Genomic DNA, 24,426 nt, shown 5'->3' on the forward strand with positions numbered 1-24,426 from the left:
TTTTTTGGGCTGGCCCCCCCAAATCTTGGTCAACCAAAAGTCATCTGTTTTTTCGACCAATCAATTGGTCAACATTTTTAAACATGTATTTTTCCATATATATATATATAGACACACCCTATGTGTTTTAATAAAAATCAACTATACACATTGAGTTTGGCTGATGCTTAAACAGAGATCTAAACCCCCCGAAGTTTCCGGTAATAGGAGAGGAGAAGGCAACCTTTCTCATGTTGGATGCCAATTTATCTTACCATTTCTACCGATCTGCGTGCCAGTTAAGGTTTTCATATGCACATTTTCGTGAAACAGTTTAATTTTAAATAGTCTTCATCTCAAAACCATTGTCATGTGGTTAATCAAAATGATATCCAAATCTAATCTGATACAAACCTAAAATGTCAAAATAGCCTACAATAAAGCCAACAAATAAAAGCATTGCAGCCAGCAGGTAGACAATATCCTGATAAAAATAAATATCCTATAAATCACATTGGCTACACATGACCAGTCTGCAACAAACCTGAAACATTGTATCAACTATTAACTTGGGTCCAGCCCCAAAGCTTGCACTAGCGAAATTGCAACATTGTATACAATTTTACAGAGTTTCCCCTCTCATGACAGACACAGCTGTAGGCTATTTGTGCAAGGGATAAGAAGCAGTGCTTGACTTGGGGAGGAGCTCACCGGAGCCGCGTACCGGCACCTCAAATGTTCTACTGCTTGAGCTCCTGTTCCTCTTATAGAATACTAGCTCAAAAGTATTGTGGAGCTTCTGCACCTAAATATAAACAGTACCAGCACCCAAAATGAGTACCGGAACCTATTTCAGTCCAAGTCAAGCACTGATAAGAAGTAATCAGGTAGGCTTATTAAGCGTAACATTTTTCACTTTGAGAGCTGGAAAGATTTTTCAGGTAGCCTATAGGCCTACTTCTATGTGTGTGTCCTTACTCAACATGGACAGGAGAGCTCAGAACAAAAGACAATTACTAAATGGACTAAACTCGTAAATGGGATGAAATAAACTAAAACTTGTTTCTCACAAGTGTAGCATAGGTTGTGCACTCTGCAAACAATGTGTCCTCTCAGACAATGAGAACAAGAGGACTGGAATAATGTGTTCCAAGCTCCAACAGTGCAGTAGTATCTAACAATTCACACCAATACACACAAATCTAGAAGTAAAAGAATGGAATTAAGAAACATATAAATGTTAGGACGAGCAATGTCGGTGTGGCATTGACTAAAATACAGTAGAATACATTATATACATATGAAATGAGTAATGCAGTATGTGAACGTTATTAAAGTGAGCAGTGATTCCATGTCTATGTACAGGGCAGCAGCCTCTAAGGTACAGGGTTGAGTAACTGGGTGGTAGCCGGTAAGTGTTCTGCTACTGATACATAGGACAAGAAATTGATATAGACTAACAATCAAATGCAAACAATTCACACAGTGAATGTGCACAAATTGGCAGGAGATAGAGCATTCTGGAGAGAAAAGTGCATTGTACATCTGGGCGCAGGGTCAATCCGATGTCTGCATTGGCCATGCAGCATTTACTGTGATATGGCCAGATTTCAGGGCATTCATACATTCATTCTTGCGCTTCACGGAGCAGTGCAGAGCTGTTGTCAAGGAAGTCAGTTTGTGTTTATACAGGATGTACCGCCCCCACCTACCGTCAACCAATCATGTCAATGCGGAGCTATACAGAGCCCTCCGCATTGTTACAACATTTGGGAGGCGCATGACGATGAGCTCGATTTGGCCTCTGCATGCCTCTGGAGGCTCCACAATTGCATCCCACCCTCCATATGGAGCCTACTACCACATTTTCGGATCAAGCATAAATTGACTTTCAGTCTAGACACACCTACTCATTCCAGGGTTTTTCTTTATTTTTACTATTTTCTACATTGTAGAATAATAGTGAAGACATCAACACTATGAAATATCACATATGGAATCATGTAGTTACCAAAAAAGTGTTAAACAAACCAAAATGTATTTTATAATTTAGATTCTTCAAAGTAGCCACCCTTAGCCTTGATGACAGCTTTGCACACTTGGCATTCTCTCATCCAGCTTCAGCTGGAATGCTTTTCCAACAGTCTTGAAGGAGTTCCCACATATGCAGAGCACTTGTTGGCTGCTTTTCCTTCACTCTGCAGTCCAACTCATTCCAAATCATCTCAATTTGTTTGAGGTCGGGTGATTGTGGAAGCCAGGTCATTTGATGCAGCACTCAATCACTCTCCTTCTTGGTCAAATAGACCATACACAGCCTGGAGGTGTGTTGGGTCATTGTCCTGTTGAAAATAAAATAAAAATGATAGTCCCACTAAGCGCAAACCAGATGGGATGGTATATCGCTGTAGAATGCTGTGGTAGTCATGCTGGTTAAGAGTGCCTTGAATTCTAAATAAATCCCCAACAGGGTCACCAGCAAAGCACCATCACACCTCCTCCTCCATGCTTCACGGTCGGAACCACACATGCAGAGATCATCCATTCACCTACTCTGCGTCTCACAAAGACACGGCAGTTGGAACCAAAATTCTCAAATTTGGACTCTTTAGACCAAAGGACAGATTTCCACCAGTCTAATGTTCATTGCTCATATTTCTTGGCCCAAGCAGGTCTTATTATTGGTGTCCTTTAGTAGTGGTTTCTTTGCAGCAATTCGACCATGAAGTCCTGATTCACGCAGTCTCATCTGAACAGTTGATGTTGAGATGTGTCTGTTACTTGAACTCTGTGAAGCATTTATTTGGACTGCAATCTAAGGTGTAGTTAACTCTAATGAACTTATCCTCTGCAGCAGAGGTAACTCTGGGTCTTAATTTCCTGTGGCGGTCCTCATGAGAGACAGTTTCATCATAGAGCTTAATGTTTTTTGTGATTGCACTTGAAGAAACTTTCAAAGTTCTTGACATTTTCCGTATTGACTCACCTCCATGTCTTAAAGTAATGATGGACTGTCATTTCTCTTTGCTTATTTGAGCTGTTCTTGCCATAATATGGACTGTGCTTTTTACCAAATAGGGGTATCTTCAGTATACCACCCCTACTTTGTCACAACACAACTGGTTGGCTCAAATTAATTTAGAAGGAAAGAAATTCCACAAATTATTTCATAGATTTGATTCCATTATTATTCTTCAATGTAGAAAATAGTAACAATAAAGAAAATCCCTTGAATGAGTAGGTGTGTCCAAACGTTTGACTGGTTCTGTTTACAGTATTTTTAACGGTATTGAAAATGATATCATCTGTATTTTTGAAATATCCATAGATACGGTATAAAGTCCAGATAAACTCTCCTTCTTTGTATGGATGGATCTCTGTGTTGCTTTTCATAAAGAATGGGAAAAGCAGGTGCAGAAAAGAAATGGTATGCAGAGGCTGCCATGCACTTCTCCCCACTCCCTCTCCAAGCTGCCTTGGGTGGGATGGGTCTGGTATGAAAACACTGAGCTTTTCAAACCCTGATGTCTACCTGCCACCTTTGACCCCTTGCTTGTTCCACTTGAAGTTATTTAGGCTATAAAGCCGTGGGGTGGAGTAGCACAGGCGAGTGGAGCCACACAGGTAGTGAAAGTCCAGAACAGGCAGGAACATCTACTACGTACCTACCTACCCGGGACTTTCTCCTACCACATAAATGGGTTCCGGGTTCTTACAAACCTCTAAGGGAGAGGTATGGATCTCTCGCTTAATACAGTAAGTAGGTGGACACACACACACACACACACACACACACACACACATATATATATAATGAGCGAGAGAGATGTTAATTGATTTGGCAATGTTGACATATGTTTCCCATGCCAATAAAGCCCTTAAATTGAATTGAATTGAAATGAGAGAGAGAGAATAGGAGAGAAAGAGAGAAATAAAGAAAAGTTTAGTGAAGCTACAAGGCAGACAGCTAGAAGTGTGTTTAGACAAATGGTTTAGGCACCAGGGTTGCATGGGGACTAACCTGCTAGACAGCTAAACCGCCTCTAGACATAATGGCTTTGTGAAAGGCTTGTTAGGAATGTGATAGGTTAGGTTGGTTGTCCTGGATTGTACTGGTGGTGACTTCAATTAGATCAGAGACTGAGACTGAGTGGTTTAGGTATATTTTCTTACTGAGTTTAATCAAATGAGTGTGAGACTGACTATCCTTATTGTGGGCATGTTTTAAGAACAAAGTTGCATTTCACATGTCGAGTCATGGTGGCTGTAGTATGTTGGAGGGAATGGACTAAGCACTTTCCACGCAGCGTATTCTGTTCCATGTCAGACAGTCTTTGTGTGGTTTGAGTTGGGGCTGCGATCTTGATAGAATAGTAATAGATGCATTTGAATGCCCTCCCCACCTCCCTGTATTGAGCTCTTGGTCTGATGCCATCCCATGCCCATGCGTCCAATGAAAACCAATTTACTCTGTAGGTCTACGTGTATCAATGTCTGTTGCAAGTACCTGTGAACCAATCACAGTTGTTCTAATGTTGTGACATCCAGCGATCGGGTCTGGGTTGGTGTTAGATTTGCATATCCATTATGTGCATACAAATTCACACTGGCAGGTTCAAAGTACCAATGCTGTGTTCGCAACCAAGTGGGAGGTAGGAATTTACCATTTGTGAAGTCGTAAATACCAGTTGGATGCATTCACATGCTTTGAACTTGTTGCGAACAAGTTGCTTAAACCATAAACTAAAACTACAGCTATCATGCTTGTAAACAAGTGATAGTGTTCAAAACCATGAATACATTTATTAAATTATATTTTGTTGTTGCATATAACTGCCGAAAACTATGGTATTAAGATAATTACCTTAGTACAGTGGTTGCTCCACTAAAAGTTGTGTGATTATGCTGCGGGATTTAGAGGTCATTTGTAGTTTAGTGCGGAACCCTGCGTCACCACTTCTTTGCTCCAGACCAGCACAAGGGGGATTTAGAGCACTGATTATGCTTTTGGGTCCTACTGTGTCTCTGAACATGAATGGGTGACACAAACCTAAAAAGAAACTGATAATTGTGCACAACTTCAGTATTACTTACTTGTTACACTAAGGTTTTACTAATTATTTTTATTTATTAGGATTATTTTGTTCTTACCTTAGTACTGTATGCCACTCCCGACCAGTCATTTTTGAACCTTTATTTAACTAGGCAAGTCAGTTAAGAACAAATTCTTATTTTCAATGACGGCCTAGGAACAGTGGATTAACTGCCTGTTCAGGGGCAGAACGGGGGTTTGAACATGCAACCTTCTGGTTACTAGTCCAACACTAGTACAGCGCCTGAGTGGTGTAATGGTCTAAGACACTGCATAGCAGCTCAAGCTATGTTGCTACAGATGCTGGTTCAATACCCATGCTGGCCTTGACTTGGAGACCCATGAGATGACTGTAGGTTTTTGGTTTTTCTCCCTCTAAAAACAGAAATAATTCTAAATAACGAACTGGCTTTATTTACAAATTAGTAATAATGTCTCACCCCATGATCAAGAATGTCCTTTATCGCTCATTTTACATTATTTGAAAACAAAATCATCTCCAAAATATTTTTATTTATTCAGCTAAGAGATTATTATTATTAATTTAGAATTATATAAAAACCCGTTGGATATTCTCACAGATATATTAATAACCCTGTTATTAGCAGGACAATATATATTGGTCATATTGGTCATGGCTCCCGAGTGGCGCACATTGGTATTGCCTTGCAGTTCTCCAGCTGTATCCACTGAAAGTGCACAAGGTTCAAGGCACGAGGGCAGGGGGCAAGGGATAGGTTGCAGAGCAGCGCACAGAAGACCGACCTAGCCCATGGGGAAGGGAGGGGGAGGAAGGGCTAGGGGGTGGACCCCCACCCCGCCACACTGGCAACACTTTAATGGGCATTGCACTAATAATGGCGCTGACTAGGAAAACATTCCCGCTGTTCTGTTCTTAGTGCCAGTCAGCAGGTTCAAACTAAAACAATGTAACTAATAATGGCATCTTATGCTTTCATTAATAAAATAATTATAAAAATACTCTTTCAAAATGCGGTTGTTTATTCAGTTATGGACCCATAACGAATTACTATGGGAATAAATATCACTGAATTACAGAAATATCCTCCAATCCTCTGTGTAATTATTGGCAGAGAGTCACGTCATATTTTTCGATATACTGTAGGCCTACCGTAGGCGACATGACTAGTGTTGAGTTATATGCTGTTAAAAGTGGTGTAGGTCTTATTTAAAGAGCATATTGAAGGATTTGAAGCAATAGCCTACAACTATTTTAGCACCGTTTTGTGCTGCTCTGGGACAAGCATGGAGACTGGTCTTGATAATCATTATCAATAATTTGATTTAGATTTTCACTGAATCTCCGTTTGGGTAGTGGTTAGACTAGAATTAGAAAATTAGGATGTAAAAATGTCATGCTCTTAATGTAACCTTTATTTAACTAGGCAAGTCAGTTAAGAACAAATTCTTATTTACAAGGACAGCCTACAACTACCTCCCCATCGGGGAATTGAGCCCCGGTCTCCTGCGTGCCAGCACGACACAGGGATTATTTAGCTAAATAGCCCAGTGCTGTAGACTACTCCCGACCGTCACGTTGTACAGCGCCATATTTTCCGTTCCATCCTAATGGAAATCCAGAGGGATTTTCACTTTTCTTGGAATAGAAACACTGTAATATTAACCTCTCTGGGATATGTGGGTCTAGCGTCCCACCTGGCCAAATGCCAGTGAAAATGCAGAGCGCCAAATTCAAATAAATTACTATAAAAATAAAACTTTCATGAAATCACACATGTAAGATACCAAATTAAAGCTACACTTGTTGTGAATCCAGCCAACATGTCAGATTTCTAAAAGTATTTTCAGCGAAAGCAAACGATGCTATTATTTGAGGATAGCACCTCCGTAAACAAAGAGAGAAACCATATTTCAACCCTGCAGGCGCGACACAAAACGCAGAAATAAAAATATAAATCATGCCTTACCTTTGACAAGCTTCTTTTGTTGGCACACCAATATGTCCCGTAAACATCACAAATGGTCCTTTTGTTCGATTAATTCCGTCGATATATATCCAAAATGTCCATTTATTTGGCGTGTTTGATCCAGAAAAACACTGGTTCCAACTTGCGCAATGTGACTACAAAATATCTCAAAAGTTACCTGTAAACTTTGTCAAAACATTTCAAACTACTTTTGTAATACAACTTTAGGTATTTTTTAAAGTAAATAATCAATAAAATTGAAGACGGGATGATCTGTGTTCAATACAGGAAGAAAACAAACTGACTCTAAATTTCTGGTCACGCGCCTCTCTATCTAACAGTACACTTGAAGTGACCCTCGTTTTGAACAGGGCTACTTCTTCATTACACAAAGGAAAAACCTCAACCAATTTCTAAAGACTGGTGACATCCAGCGGTACATGGAAGCGGTAGGAACTGCAAGAAGGTTCCTTAGAAATCTGGATTCCCAATGAAAACACATTGAAAAAAGAGTGACCACCCCCCAAAAAAATCTAAATTGCTTGTCCTCGGGGTTTCGCCTGCTACATAAGTTCTGTTATACTCACAGGCGTGATTCAAACAGTTTTAGAAACTTCAGTGTGTCTTCTATCCAAATCTACTAATAATATGCATATTATCTTCTGGAGATGAGTAGCAGGCAGTTGAATTTGGGCATGCATTTCATCCGGATGTGAAAATACTGCCCCCTGTCACCAAGAAGTTAAAGGACGAACCACTGTAGGTGACGTCAGAGGTTAGCTTGTGGGAAAGTGGGAGCTCTGGATGATAGAGGAGTCCCACTAGTAATTACCAGTTGGAGGGGCATTCAATTGGATTTTTCCCAGTCGTATGTGGTAAATTCCCACTTGGTTATGAATGAAGCATTATACTCTCTCTGTCAAAGATGGGTCTGCTAAGAGAGCTCATCTTGCAAGATCCTTGCCATGTTTATGAGTCTATTTAGCAACGGTAGGCATTTCAGTAGTTAGTGGTAACTAAAATAAGTAGTTATACTAGTCATATAAGCAGGGTTTCATTTGTTTTATGTTGCAACTATCCAAGTGTTGATGTACTGTAACCCTGATCAACAACAGACGCAACAGTCCCCTTCCTCCCCCACCAGTGAACACAAGCTGACTCTCAGGGGACAAAGGCTTAGCCTCAGGTCACACTTACACAACCAACCAGTGATCTTGCATTTGTCTTAGAAACCAACAACCTGTCTGTGTTAATGTGCATGGTAACTGTGATGTGAGCTTGTGTGCCCTTGAGAAAGTTATTGAGAAGAGGGGAAGAAATTGAGAAAAGGGGATGGGGATTGATTCTATCACATGATTGACTTATATTCAGTGGTTTGTATAGGAAGCAGTATACTCAGGCTAAACAATGTACTTGGAGTAAACAGAGCACTGATCAAGGGTCCATCGTAAAAAGCAACATGCGATCATTGATGACTGATTCCTTCTGATGGTTGGTTCTCTGTGTTAATCAATGTAGAAGTATAGATATGGAGGTGTTGCCATTGTCAGTGATACTGAATCACGTCAGTAATGTTTATTACAGCCCAGATCAGACAGGTATTTTTACAAAAGTGACTGTTGTGAAATGTTTTATGTTGTCCCAACATAAACAACAACATATCCCATAATGCCTTTCTGCATCTCTCCTGATGGTCCTCATATATATCAGTGTGTTCTATGCAGCGTTTTTTTGCATATGCAGTCATTTTTGTTGCTTGGTCCGAAGTCCAAAAGAACATATGCTGGTATTGTGATTAGAGGTCGACCGATGATTATTTTTCAATAACGATACCGATTATTGGAGGACCAAAAAAAAAAGCCGATACCGATTAATCGGCCGATTAATTAATTCATTTATTTATTTGTAATAATGACAGTTACAACAATACTGAATGAACACTGATTTTAACTTAATATAATACATAAATAAAATCAATTTAGCCTCAAATAAATAATGAAACATGTTCAATTTGGTTTAAATAATGCAAAAACAAAGTGTTGGAGAAGAATGTAAAAGTGTGTGTAAAAAAGCTAACGTTTAAGTTCCTTGCTCAGAACATGAGAACATATGAACGCTGGTTGTTCCTTTTAACATGAGTCTTCAATATTCCCAGGTAAGAAGTTTTAGGTTGTAGTTATTATAGGAATTATAGGACTATTTCTCTCTATACCATTTGTATTTCATATACCTTTGACTATTGGATGGTCTTATAGGCACTTTAGTATTGCCAGTGTAACAGTATAGCTTCCGTCCCTCTCCTCGCCCCTACCTGGGCTCGAACCAGGAACACATCGACAACAGCCACCCTCGAAGCATCGTTACCCATCGCTCCACAAAAGCCACGGCCCTTGCAGGGCAAGGGGAACAACTACTCCAAGTCTCAGAGCGAGTGACGTTTGAAACGCTATTAGCGCGCACCCCGCTAACTAGCTAGCCATTTCACATCGGTTACACCAGCCTAATCTCGGGAGTTGATAGGCTTGAAGTCATAGACAGCTCAATGCTTGAAGCATTGTGAATAGCTGCTGGCAAAATGCACTGTCAATCGTTGTCCCTGATTGAGAATCATACTTAGGTAGCCTGGTTTCACTTTTGAGTTGTGGGTGTTTTCTTCCGTGTCAGTGCTTGTTGCCACACGGGACTGTTTCGTTTATTCACGTTTATTGTTTTGTTCCAGTGTTCTGTTGTGTTTTGATTAAACATTATGGACACTTACCACGCTGCGCATTGGTCCTCCGATCCTTCTCGCTACTCCTCCTCAGAAGAGGAGGATGAGATCCGTTACATGTTCGGTATTTTATCTAATGGATGTCATCCATAAGTCTAAATATTCCTGTTACATTGCACAACCTTCAATGTTATGTCATAATTCCGTAAAATTCAGGCAAATTAGTTCGCAATGAGCCAGGCGGCCCAAACTGTTGCATATACCCTGAATCTGCGTGCAATGAACACAAGAGAAGTGACACAATTTCACCTGGTTGATATTGTCTGCTAACCTTTCTTTTAGCTAAATATGCAGGTTTAAAAATATATGCTTCTGTGTATTGATTTTAAGAAAGGCATTGATGTTTATGGTTAGGTACACATTGGAGCAACAACAGTCATTTTTCGCAAATGCGCACCGCATCGATTCTATGCAACGCAGCACACACTAGATAAAACTAGTAATATCATCAACCATGTGTAGTTATAACTAGTGATTATGATTGATTGATTGTTTTTTTATAAGATAAGTTTAATGCTAGATAGCAACTTACCTTGGCTTACTGCATTTGCGTAACTGGGGCGGCAGGGTGGCCTAGTGGTTAGAGCGTTGGACTAGTAACTGGAAGGTTGCATGTTCAAATCCCCGAGCTGACAAGGTACAAATCTGTCGTTCTGCCCCTGAACAGGCATTTAACCCACTGTTCCTAGGCCGTCATTGAAAATATTATGATTTATTTACTAAATAAAGTTGTAAAAATAATATATATCCTTTTTTAAATAAATCGGCGTTCAAAAATACAGATTTCCCGATTGTTATGAAAACTTGAAATCGGCCCCAATTAATCGGCCATTCCGATTAATCAGTCGACCTCTAATTATGATAACAATTCACAAACTTTGAGCTGTCTTTTCAAAACTGATATTCACACATTCTGCGTTTTACAGGGATAGTTCACACCAAAAGTGTGTCAGGTTTTTTTTCAGACTGCTGAAGTTAAGAGGAAGTGACATGTTGCTCTTCTATGTCATTATTTTGCAGCGGGGGTGGAGACGGCTCCCTGGACAGACTCCTCACCTCCGTCAGCTCTGGGCTGTCACCAAGGAAACGGACTACCAGCCAGTGCAAGTCAGAACCGCCCCTGCTACGGACATCCAAGCGGACAATCTACACAGCCGGCCGCCCACCCTGGTATAACGAACATGGAACCCAGTCCAAAGAGGCCTTCGTCATCGGTAGGAACCCTCAGGATTATTTAATAGAATAATGCTTCGTTGTATATTTTATGTGAGAAAATGACCTGTCTCCTGTTTCCCAAGCCCTCTAAGTCAAGACACACACATGCCATGGTGAACATCACAGGGTTAAGATCAGCTGCAGGGCTATCCACAGCGCTCTATTCCTGATCAAATTGCTTGTGAATGAAACTGCGTATTACTGTCACAACGTCATGCACCTGAATGCTGTTCTATGATGCCGTGGGTGCCTGTGCTTTGTTTTAGAAAGCAGAGGGGATAACATCTGCTACAAGAGGAAACCTGACTTTCTTGGGAATAAGCATCAACGTGTTAACTGATAACGGTTATTGATGCCCCATCGTAAGTCATTATTTGATATTTGAACACGACAGGAGGGGTTTCTACACCACTGAACAGAAATGTTTCAGATAGTGCTCTGCTGATAAAGAGACTGGTTCAGTTACTGTAGACATTGAAAAGCTACTTTCAGTTGAACCAAGGACTTTTAAGTGGTCTACCTCGTTCATCTCACGAGTTTCCATTGTGCCCTGTGTGTCCTGCAGGTCTGTGTGGGGGCAGTGCCTCAGGGAAGACCACTGTAGCCAGGAAGATCATAGAGGCTCTGGATGTCCCCTGGGTGGTTCTGCTCTCCATGGACTCCTTCTACAAGGTGTGTGTGTGTGTGCTTGTGTAGGGCACTATAAAATCTGAAGAATGCAGACAAAATCACGGAATCCAGACATTAAAACGTAATTCAACAATATTCAAAAATGTATTGAACATTGTAAGGAACCAACTAAATGTTCTGAAAATTAATAAATTTGCCCAAGTTTATCATAATACATGAATAGAATGCGTCAGTGATTCGTACGAGAATTCCCCAACTGTGTGTGTGGTGCGCGTATGTGTATCCGTTAGCAATAATGCTCATGAAAAGTCTTCTGGGAAATGGAAAGGTTTTCCCAAAAACCTTCTCAATTAAATGTTCATTACAAAGTAGACTATGCTTACCTGGCCGAATGATGTCATGGTTATTTGTATCACTCCACCACATGTGCGCTACAGAAACACAGCTTAACAACAGCCTCTTGCTAGGTGCACACTGGAATTAATGGATAACTACACCCAGAATCTATACACTACCTTCAAAGGTTTGGGGTCACTTAGAAATGTCCTTGTTTTTGAAAGAAAAGCACATTTTTGGTCCATTAAAATAACATAAATTTAATCAGAAATACAGTGTAGACATTGTTTTTGTTGTGAACGACCACTGTAGCTGGAAACGGTAGATTTTTTAAATGGAATATCTACATAGGCGTACATTATCAGCAACCATCACTCCTGTGTTCCAATGGCACGTTGTGTTAGCAAAGTTTATCATTTTAAAAGGCTAATTGATCATTAGAAAACTATTTTGCAATTATGTTAGCACAGCTGAAAACTGTTGTTCTGATTAAAGAAACAATACAACTGGCCTTCTTTAGGCTAGTTGAGTATCTGGAACATCAGAATTTGTGGGTTCGATTACAGCCTCAAAATGGCCAGAAACAAAGAACTTTCTTCTGAAACTCGTCAGTCTATTCTTGTTCTGAAAAATGAAGGCTCTTCCATTCGAGAAATTGCCAAGAAACTGAAGATCTCGTACAATGCTGTGTACTACTGCCTTCACAGAACAGCGCAAACTGGCTCTAACCAGAATAGAAAGAGGAGTGGGAGGCCCCGGTGCACAAATGAGCAAGAGGACAGGTACATTAGTGTCTAGTTTGAGAAACAGACGCCTCACAAGTCCTCAACTGGCAGCTTCATTAAATAGTACCCGCAAACACCAGTCTCAACTTCAACAGTGAAGGGGCGACTCCGGGATGCTGGCCTTCTAGGCAGAGTTGCAAAGAAAAAGCCATATCTCAGACTGGCCAATAAAAATATCAAATCAAATCAAATTTATTTATATAGCCCTTCATACATCAGCTGATATCTCAAAGTGCTGTACAGAAACCCAGCCTAAAACCCCAAACAGCAAGCAATGCAGGTGTAGAAGCACGGTGGCTAGAAATAGAAGATTAAGATGGGCAAAAGAACACAGACACTGGACAGAGGAACTCTGCCTAGAAGGCCAGCATCCCGGAGTCGCCTCTTAAGCTAAGGACCCTGGGACTAAACACCTCCCTCTGCAACTGGATCCTGGACTTCCTGACAGGCCGCCCCCGGTGGTAAGGGTAGGCAACAAAACATCTGCCACCCTGATCCTCAACACGGGGGCCCCTCAGGGGTACGTGCTTAGTCCCCTCCTGTACTCCCTGTTCAGCCATGATTGCATGGCCATGCATGACTCCAACACCATAATTAAGTTTGCTGACGACACAACAGTCTGATCACCGACAATGACAATGATGAGACAGCCTATATGGAGGTCAGAGACCTGTTAGTTTGGTGCCAGGACAACAACCTCTCCCTCAATGTGAGCAAGACAAAGGAGCTGATCGTGGAATACAGGAAAAGGAGGGCCAAACACGCCCCCTTTCACATCGACGGGCTGTGGTGTAGTGGGTCGAGAGTTTTAAGTTCCTTGATGTCCACATCACCAGCAAACTATCATGGTCTAAACACACCAAGACTGTCGTGAAGAGGGCACGACAAAACATATTTCCCATCAGGAGACAGAAGATTTGGCATGTGGCCCCAGATCCTTAAAAAGTTCTACAGCTGCACCATCGAGAGCATCCTGACGGGTTGCATCACCACCTGGTATGGCAACTGCTCAGCCTCCGACCGCAAGGCACTACAGAGGCTAGTGCGTAAGGCTCAGTACATCTATGGGGCCAAGCTTCCCGCCGCCCAGCACCTATATACTAGGTGGTGTCAGAGGAAGGCCCAAAAAAGGGGGAAGGCCCAGTCACTCAAGTCATAGACTGTTCTCTCTGCTACCGCACGACAAGTGGTATCAGAGTGCCAAGTCTAGGTCCAAAAGGCTCCTTAACAGCTTATATCCTCAAGCCATAAGACTCTGAACAGTTAATAAAATGGCTACCCAGGCAATTTACATTACAATACAAAATAAATAATAATTTTACATTGACCACTCTTTGTTTTTACACTGCTGCTATTCACTGTTTTATCTATGCATAGTCACTTTACCCCGTCACTTTACCCCTACATGTGTGCAAATGACCTCGACTTACCTACCGCACATTGACTCAGAACCTGTTCCTCCTGTATATAGTCTTGTTATTATTTTATTGTGTTACTTTTTATTTCATTTTTTACTTTAGTTTACTTAGTGAATATTTTCTTGAACTGCATTGGTGGTTATGGATCGTAGGTAAGCATTTCACAGAAAAGTTGTATTCAGCGCATGTGACAAATACTATTTTATTTGACAATAACACAATAACAACATATTTAACAGCACAATAACAACACAGCAGCACTCATGCACTGTACAGCTTCCCTCTCACTCCCCGCAAAATCTGAATGAGATCTGGAGAAGGTTTTCTACAGGGTTTTAATACCATGTGTTACGCACGCCTCTATGAAGAGGGAACGCAACACCCTGCTACAACTAAACTCTCTGTGAAGTGAAAAAGGTATGGACTGTAGGTGCGAGTAAGAATGACAAGCAGAATGTGGTACCATTACAAGGACTTTATTCCTTTACACGGTAATATGGGGAAAAGGGGCTGGACGGAACCACAGCAAAGAAAGTAAATCTCAAAGCCCCCTCTCCTATCTTACCTGCCTAACCAATACTTACCTAATTTAGCACCACCTGGTGCCCTAACCAAAATACAGGGGGTGGTCCGCCCAGGTCTTACCTAGTGTGCCTAGACAGCGAATATGCTACGGGTATATGTATGCCCGCGGGCCTCTTGCCTAAGCACTCCCTAGGTGCCTTCCCCTTTCCCCCTGGGAACAAATGAAACAGAATATTAAACAATTTCACAAACAAACTAAGAAACAAAGGACATCAAATAAGCTCTATCTGAGCAACAAACTCACAAAACATACCAACTTCCCAGCAATGAACTCCCAGCAATATCAACCTCTTTCAAAATCTCTCTGCAATGACCTCCCAGAAAATCTCAACCTCTATCAAAATCTCTGCAATGACCTCCCAGAAAATCTCTCTACAAAAAGATCTCCCTCCTGAACAGAACACTGGCTTTTATATAGCGTCAGAAGGAATGGGTAATTGGAGACAGCTGCGTCTTGACGAGGGGGCGGGGTCAGCTCTCCAATTAGCCATGGAGTCGACCAATCAGCTGCTTGAGGGATTTCAGGAAGCCATTTCCTGAAATAAACACATGCAAATATACAAACTACAATACATAAACTGGGGAACGTAACACCATGTAATCCCATTCTCTCGATCTCGCTCTACTCCCCCTCTCTATTGCTCACTATCTCTCTACCCTGAGTGACCAGGCTTTTGAAGAGATGGAAAGATCCCTGAGGGGATAAGAGGGTAGATGTAAAATGAGAGAGGGGGAAAAGAAGCAACATTTGGGTGAGCGAGGGTGAAGACAAGAGGAGAACGATATTGGCCAACCAACCATCATTAGACGAGTCATCAGCTTCCCCTTACCGTGTTATGTAACAGTGACAGCCTGACTTTACTGCAGCTCTACCTGCTTTACTGTAGGTCACCAGCTTTACTGCAGCTCTACTAGCTTTACTGTAGGTCACCAGCTTTACTGCAGCTCTACCTGCTTTACTGTAGGTCACCAGCTTCACTGCAGCTCTACCTGCTTTGCTGTAGGTCACCAGCTTTACTGCAGCTCTACTAGCTTTACTGTAGGTCACCAGCTTTACTGCAGCTCTACCTGCTTTACTGTAGGTCACCAGCTTTACTGCAGCTCTACTAGCTTTACCAGCCACCGTTGGATCTTAACTAATGCCACTTTAAGATACCAAATACCAGTTGTGAGTTAACCAAACACCATTTCCATGTAGAACATCAGCAGCAGTGGCAGTTGCCATTCATCACAGATCTAGGTTCAGTTTACCCTAACCCAAATCTAAACCTTAACCATTAGGGGGATTTCAAAAAGTACTGACCAAGTTACAGTGATCTGGGGAAACTTCTAACTCCTGCTCACTCCATATGAATGGATATCCAATGTGAGATATCACACCTCTCATTCTGGCTTCCCAGGCCCATCTTGGCTCTGGAGAAGCCCTGGAGTGGCTGGATTTCTATGACACTGTTACTTATAAAGTGCTTATGATGGAACCACGAGAGGAGGGGGTAGGAGAGTTCCAAATACCAGGGCTCGAATTTGAAAGGGCTGACTACGGTCCAGTGCAATGTGCATGCGCTTGCACACACACACCTTCTGACACAGTCCTCACAGAAGGGACACAGCATTCCCGTCTCGCCTAAATTTAGTCAAGCTTGGTTGAGAGGCACTCCGATAGGGTGAGTGTGTGGACATGGACGTACACGTGCACATGACTGTGTACCTGTGTTATCTTCATGCTTCCATCCACTGATTTTTCAGGGAGGTCCTTCTGCTTGTGAAACGGCCATGATTTAAAGTTGTTTTCATATTCATCCAATGTTGTGTGTAGGTTCTGACTCCTGAGCAGCAGGTCACGGCAGCCAGTAATGACTACAACTTTGACCACCCGGATGCCTTTGACTTTGGCCTGCTGGCACACACACTGAGGAAACTCAAATTGGGCAAGAGTGTAAAGATACCTGTGTATGACTTCACCACACACGGACGCCAGAAGGACTGGGTGAGGACACACACACACACACACACACAGAAATGCCTCCCCCCCACATTGCAGTGTAATCTTGGTCTAGATATTGGGGTAGGGTTATTGCAGTGTAATCTTGGTCTAGATATTGGGGTAGGGTTATTGCAGTGTAATCTTGGTCTAGATATTGGGGTAGGGTTATTGCAGTGTAATCTTGGTCTAGATATTGGGGTAGGGTTATTGCAGTGTAATCTTGGTCTAGATATTGGGGTAGGGTTATTGCAGTGTAATCTTGGTCTAGATATTGGGGTAGGGTTATTGCAGTGTAATCTTGGTCTAGATATTGGGGTATGGTTATTGCAGTGTAATCTTGCTCTAGATATTGGGGTAGGGTTATTGCAGTGTAATCTTGGTCTAGATATTGGGGTAGGGTTATTGCAGTGTAATCTTGGTCTAGATATTGGGGTAGGGTTATTGCAGTGTAATCTTGGTCTAGATATTGGGGTAGGGTTATTAATCTTGATCTAGATATTGGGGTAGGGTTATTGCAGTGTAATCTTGGTCTAGATATTGGGGTAGGGTTATTGCAGTGTAATCTTGGTCTAGATATTGGGGTAGGGTTATTGCAGTGTAATCTTGGTCTAGATATTGGGGTAGGGTTATTGCAGTGTAATCTTGCTCTAGATATTGGGGTAGGGTTATTGCAGTGTAATCTTGGTCTAGATATTGGGGTAGGGTTATTGCAGTGTAATCTTGGTCTAGATATTGGGGTAGGGTTATTAGTGTAATCTTGGTCTAGATATTGGGGTAGGGTTATTGCAGTGTAATCTTGGTCTAGATATTGGGGTAGGGTTATTGCAGTGTAATCTTGGTCTAGATATTGGGGTAGGGTTATTGCAGTGTAATCTTGGTCTAGATATTGGGGTAGGGTTATTGCAGTGTAATTTGGTCTAGATTACTCAACATCTGGAGTTATGGAGTCGTTTTATGACATTAAGTTGCCAATCAATCCTAGATGCACAGCGGCAGCCATTCATGTTTGTCTTGGCATGTTCTATGAGAAGATTAGCCCTGTTAAGCAATAGCATGGGGGAAGATAGAGAGTTGAAACTCAGTCACGTTTCACTAATAGGCATTACCAGACATAAACAGCACAGGGACCTATTGTGACAGCACAGAAATGTGGACTTGTTACCAAAAACACCACAGACATTAGGTCTACACTTCTAGAAGTGTTAAAATTAGAGGTCGACCGATTAATCGGAATGGCCGATTAATTAGTGCCGATTTCAAGTTTTCATAACAATCAGAAATCGGTATTATTTAACTAGGCAAGTTAGTTAAGAACACATTCTTATTTTCAATGACGGCCTAGGAACTGTGGGTTAACTGCCTTGTTCACGGGCAGAAAGACAGATTTTCACCTTTTCAGCTCGGGGGATCCAAACTTGCACCTTTACAGTTAACTAGTCCAACGCAATAACGACCTGCCTCTCTCTCATTGCACTCCACAAGGAGACTGCCTGTTACGCGAAAGCAGTAAGCCAAGGTACGTTGCTAGCTAGCATTAAATTTATCTTGTAAAAAACAATCGATCATAATCACTAGTTAACTACACATGGTTGATGATATTACTAGATATTATCTAGCGTGTCCTGCGTTGCATATAATCTGACTGAGCATACAAGCATACTTAGATACTTGTATCTGACTGAGCAGTGGTAGGCAAAAGCAGGCGCGTAAACATTCCTTCAAACAGCACTTTCGTGCGTTTTGCCAGCAGCTCTTCGTTGTGTGTCAAGCATTGTCCTGTTTATGACTTCAAGGTGTAACCAAAGTGAAATTGCTAGCTAGTTAGCGCGCGCTAATAGCGTTTGAAACGTCACTCGCTCTGAGCCTTGCAGTGGTTGTTTCCCTTGCTCTGCATGGGTAACGATGCTTCGATGGTGGCTGTTGTCGTTTTGTTGCTGGTTCGAGCCCAGGGAGGAGCGAGGAGAGGGACGGAAGCTATACTGTTACACTGGCAATACTAAAGTGCCTATAAGAACATCCAATAGTCAAAGGTTAATGAAATACAAATGGTATAGATGGAAATAGTCCTATAATTCCTATAATAACTACAACCTAAAACTTCTTACCTGGGAATATTGAAGACTCATGTTAAAAGGAACCACCAGCTTTCATATGTTCTCATGTTCTAAAGCAAGGAACTGAAACGTTAGCTTTCTTACATGGCACATATTGCACTTTTACTTTCTTCTCCAACACTTTGTTTTTGCATTATTTAAACCAAATTCAACATGTTTCATTATTTACTTGAGGCTAAATTGATTTTATTGATGTATTATATTAAGTTAAAATAAGTGTTCATTCAGTATTGTTGTAATTCCCAATATTAAAAAATAAATACATTAAAATCGGCTGATTAATTAATCGGTATCGGCTTTTTTGTCCTCCAATAATCGGTATCGGCTTTTTTGGCCCTCCAATAATCGGTATCGGCTTTTTTGGTCCTCCAATAATCGGTATTGGCACTGAAAAATCATAATCGGTCAACCTCTAGTCAACATCATACTAAACCCACAACGTGTTTCATCCCTCTCAGAAAACAGTGTATGGAGCCAGTGTTATCATCTTTGAGGGAATCATGGCCTTTGCAGATAAAGAACTGTTACAGGTAAGAATCAAATGTCCCTGTACATTGGCGGTGTGTGTTTGTCATGGTTTGTGTATGTGTGTGAGTCCTCTCGTGTGTGTGTGTGTGTGTGTGTGTGTGTGTGTGTGTGTGTGTGTGTGTGTTCACCATGGTGTGTGTTTGGCATGGTGTGTGTGTTTGGCTTGGTATGCGTTTGTCATAGTGTGTGTGTGTTTGTCATAGTGTGTGTGTGTGTTTCTCATGGTGTGTGTGTTTGGAATGGTGTGTCTGTGTGTGTGTTTGGCTTGGTGTGTGTTTGTCATAGTGTGTGTGTTTGTCATGGTGCGTGTGTGTCTCATGGTGTGTGTGTGTGTGTTTCTCATGGTGTGTGTGTGTGTGTGTGTGTGTGTGTGTGTGTGTGTGTGTGTGTGTGTGTTTCTCATGGTGTGTGTGTGTGTGGTTCTCATTGTGTGTGTGTGTGTGTTTCTCATTGTGTGTGTGTGTGTTTTTCATGGTGTGTGTGTGTATGTCTGTTTCTCATGGTGTGTGTGTGTGTGTGTGTGTGTGTGTGTGTGTGTGTGTGTGTGTGTGTGTGTGTGTGTGTGTGTGTGTGTTTCTCATGGTGTGTGTGTGTGTGTTTCCCATGGTGTGTGTTTCTCATGGTGTGTGTGTTTTTCTCACGGTGTGTGTGTTTCTCATGGTCTGTGTGTTTGGCATGGTTTGTGTGTGTGTGTGTTTGTCATAGTGTGTGTGTGTCTCATGGTGTGTGTGTGTGTGTCTCATGGTGTGTGTGTGTGTGTGTTTCTCATGGTGTGTGTGTGTGTTTCTAATTTTGTGTGTGTGTGTTTTTCATGGTGTGTATGTGTGTTTCTCATGGTGTGTGTGTGTGTGTGTGTGTGTGTGTGTGTGTGTGTGTGTGTTTCTCATGGTGTGTGTGTGTTTCTCATGGTGTGTGTGTGTGTGTGTGTTTCTCATGGTGTTTGTGTGTTTCTCATGGTGTGTGTGTGTGTGTGTGTGTTTCTCATGGTGTGTGTGTGTGTTTCTCATGGTGTGTGTGTGTGTTTTTCTCATGGTGTGTTGTTTGTCATGGTGTGTGTGTGTGTGTGTGTTTCTCATTGTGTGTGTGTGTGTTTCTCATTGTGTGTGTGTGTGTTTTTCATGGTGTGTGTGTGTGTATGTGTGTTTCTCATGTGTGTGTGTGTGTGTGTGTGTGTGTGTGTGTGTGTGTGTGTGTGTGTGTTTCTCATGGTGTGTGTGTGTGTATTTCTCATGGTGTGTGTATTTCTCATGGTGTGTGTGTGTGTGTTTCCCATGGTGTGTGTTTCTCATGGTGTGTGTGTTTTTCTCACGGTGTGTGTGTTTCTCATGTGTGTGTTTGGCATGTTGTGGTGTGTGGTTTGTGTGTGTGTGTGTGTGTGTTTGTTTGTGTGTGTTTGGTATTTCTCATGGTGTGTGTGTGTGTGTTTCTAATTTTGTTTGTTTGTATGTGTTTCTCATGGTGTGGGTGTGTGTGTGTGTGTGTGTGTTTCTCATGGTGTGGGTTTGTGTGTGTTTCTCATGGTGTGTGTGTGTGTTTCTAATTTTGTGTGTGTTTTTCATGGTGTGTATGTGTGTTTCTCATTGGTGTGTGGTTTCTCATTGTGTGTGTGTGTTTCATGGTGTATGTTGTGTGTTTCTCCCTCCCCACAGCTGCTGGACATGAAGATCTTTGTGGATACTGACTCAGACATCCGTCTGGTGCGTCGGCTGCAGAGGGACATCACAGAGCGTGGCCGGGACATCGATGGAGTCATCAAACAGTACAATAAGTTTGTGAAGCCCGCCTTTGAGCAGTACATCGAGCCAACCATGCGACTGGCTGACATTGTGGTTCCACGCGGTAAGATTTGAAACCAGCACACAGACTGAAGTAACATGTATGACCATGTGCTCTCACACACACACACACACACACACACACACACACACACACACACATTTGCTTACACATTTTCTCCCTTACATGTAGACATTCAGCGGAGAACTTCCACTTAACTCAAATGTTAACGTAGTCATGCATTGACGTCAATTGGAGACAACGTAAAAAGTTGACTTAGTCCCCTAAAACCATTATAATGTACACAACATAATATAATCACTGTCTAATGTCACTTCCCCTTCTTGTGTGTGTCGTATACTGGCAGGAGGAGGCAACATGGTGGCCATAGACTTGATCGTACAGCACGTCCACAGCCAGCTGGAGGAGGTGAGAGTTCCTCCCTTGATCTCTCCTTATACTGTATACAGCTTGACAGATCTACAGCTAACCAGACTGACACCAGATCTACAACTAACCAGACTGACACCAGATATACAGCTAACCAGACTGACACCAGATCTACAGCTAACCAGACTGACACCAGATATACAGCTAACCAGACTGATACCAGATCTCCATCTAACCAGACTGACACCAGATCTACAGCTAACCAGACTGACACCAGATCTACAGCTAACCAGACTGATACCAGATCTACAGCTAACCAGACTGACACCAGATCTACAACTAACCAGACTGACACCAGATATACAGCTAACCAGACTGACACCAGATCTACAACTAACCAGACTGACACCAGATATACAGCTAACCAGACTGACACCAGATCTACAACTAACCAGACTGACACCAGATATACAGCTAACCAGACTGACACCAGATCTACAGCTAACCAGACTGACACCAGATATACAGCTAGCCAGACTGATACCAGATCTCCATCTAACCAGACTGACACCAGATCTACAGCTAACCAGACTGACACCAGATCTACAGCTAACCAGACTGATACCAGATATACAGCTAACCAGACTGATACCAGATCTACACCTAGCCAGACTGATACCAGATCTACAGCTAGCCAGACTGATACCAGATCTACAGCTAACCAGTGAGACACCAGATATACAGCTAACCAGACTGACACCAGATATACAGCTAACCAGACTGATACCAGATCTACAGCTAACCAGACTGATACCAGATCTACAGCTAACCAGACTGATACCAGATCTACAGCTAGCCAGACTGATACCAGATCTACAGCTAACCAGACTGACACCAGATATACAGCTAACCAGACTGACACCAGATATACAGCTAACCAGACTGATACCAGATCTACAGCTAACCAGACTGACACCAGATCTACAACTAACCAGACTGACACCAGATATACAGCTAACCAGACTGACACCAGATCTACAGCTAACCAGACTGACACCAGATATACAGCTAGCCAGACTGATACCAGATCTCCATCTAACCAGACTGACACCAGATCTACAGCTAACCAGACTGACACCAAATCTCCAGCTAACCAGACAGATACCAGTTCTCTAGCTAACCAGACTGATGTCAGATCTCTAGCTAACCAGACTGATACCAGATCTACAGCTAACCAGACTGATGCCAGATCTCTAGCTAACCAGACTGATACCAGATCTACAGCTAACAAGACTGACACCAGATGTATAGCTTTCCAGCTAACCAGACTGATGCCAGATCTCTAGCTAACCAGACTGATGCCAGCTCCATTTCCCCCTCTAGTGGAAAAAGAAAGCATTTTCTGTAATAGCTCTACATTTCATGATTTCCTGAGAAAGATTACACAAAATGAAGAATATACTAAAAGAAGTATAGATTTAAAAGCATGACCAGGGGCGTTTTGCTCTGTGACTTGTGGTACATGCACTAATAGCTAGCAGGGTTGGTGTGTCAGTTCTATATCAATTCAGGCGACGAAAATGAAATTCCAGTTCACAAATTAAAATAAATGTTTTCTGTTCCTAAAATGGACTTTCAGTTCATCGCCTAAAGTTGAACAAATTGAAGTGGAATCGCTTCCACCCCCCGTTACCAATGAAGGCATGTGTTGTTATAGTGATGTTACCTATTTGACACGGTACTATTGACCTTGCCCCACCTGCACACGGACTCTCATACTCCTCCTTCCATCCCTCCAACTCCTCCCTCTATCCCTCCATCACACAGCGTGAGCTCAGCGTCAGGTAGAGTAGCACACGTCTTTACTGTACCGCCGAACCCCTCTCCCCCACACCCCAGTTCCCAGATGGAGGGCAAGAAGAGGGGGGCACAAAACATGAGTATGTAGAAGTTGCCCTAAATCACTGATACAGGGTCAGATATCCTTATCTGTTCCCAGATATGGTTACGGGCAACTTCTACATCGAAGCCACGAAGTCAGCATCCTCACTCTCCAACTGCTTGCTGCTGTTACACAGAATCATCCCCAGGAGCTCACCTTGTCAACCACTCATCCAGTACAGTGAAGGATGTATCAGCATCTATGGGAAATGAGTCTTCCATTACAGGTAGCAATAGTAATTGGCATGTCACCACGTGTGACACCACATACGCTGTTAAATCATGCGGTACACAAACAGCTTTGAGTGACATTTGAGAGACTCTCTTCCCTTTGACAGACACGCCACACGTCACTTCTGTGTTTATAACGCTTCTATGTGCAGCAGGCAGTTGATTGGAGGATGTTGTTTTTTCCTCTACCTTACATACATGATGGCTCACACACAACCACCCGCTGCATTCTGTGTCTAACAATAATCTACTGAGACATTTTCACTGACCCCTCCTCTCAGCTCCAGAGAGAGAGAGAGGAAGAGTGTGAGATAGAGAAAGACCGTTATTGTCACACAATCTAAAACCTCTGTTTTCTATACCTATTATTAAAAGCTGAGTTTTTCCATTGAGTATGTCGGCCACAACAGATCAGAGCGAGAGAGAGAGAGAGGAAGTGTGTTTGGTGTCTGTCTTTAGACACAGGATGTATCAGGGCCTTTGAGCTGTGAGTCGTACCTCTGTGCTTTACCTCTGTACTGCAGAGACACAGTGTAGGTGTGACAGCTGAAGCCACCCTGAGTGCAGCCCACGTGTACACACGACACACAATGCCACAACCGCTGACAGAATTGTAGTGACCATTGTTACTGAGTGGACTAACCGAGTTGAACTATTATTTGTAAGTTCATGAAAAAGACTATTTAGCAACTTTGTATGGCAA

General features: G+C 42.3%; 1 protein-coding gene across 6 annotated transcripts in view; it reads left to right on the forward strand.

Moving 5' to 3' along the window:
- Positions 1-24,426, forward strand: part of uckl1b (uridine-cytidine kinase 1-like 1b) — an 84,114-nt gene that overhangs the window by 28,408 nt on the left and 31,280 nt on the right. For 3 of the 6 annotated variants that reach the window (XM_065005283.1, XM_065005284.1, XM_065005280.1), the window contains 6 exons: positions 10,811-11,004; positions 11,571-11,677; positions 16,576-16,746; positions 19,316-19,387; positions 21,035-21,224; positions 21,529-21,590. In XM_065005283.1, the coding sequence (XP_064861355.1) occupies positions 10,811-11,004; positions 11,571-11,677; positions 16,576-16,746; positions 19,316-19,387; positions 21,035-21,224; positions 21,529-21,590 (796 nt within the window). Of the gene's footprint in view, positions 1-3,602; positions 3,736-10,810; positions 11,005-11,271; positions 11,368-11,570; positions 11,678-16,575; positions 16,747-19,315; positions 19,388-21,034; positions 21,225-21,528; positions 21,591-23,378; positions 23,396-24,426 lie in introns of those variants that run through there. The other 3 variants (XM_065005282.1, XM_065005281.1, XM_065005285.1) reach the window with 3 other exon arrangements.

The sequence above is a fragment of the Oncorhynchus nerka genome, linkage group LG20 (genome assembly GCF_034236695.1).
Source record: "Oncorhynchus nerka isolate Pitt River linkage group LG20, Oner_Uvic_2.0, whole genome shotgun sequence".
Taxonomy (NCBI): Eukaryota; Metazoa; Chordata; class Actinopteri; order Salmoniformes; family Salmonidae; genus Oncorhynchus; species Oncorhynchus nerka.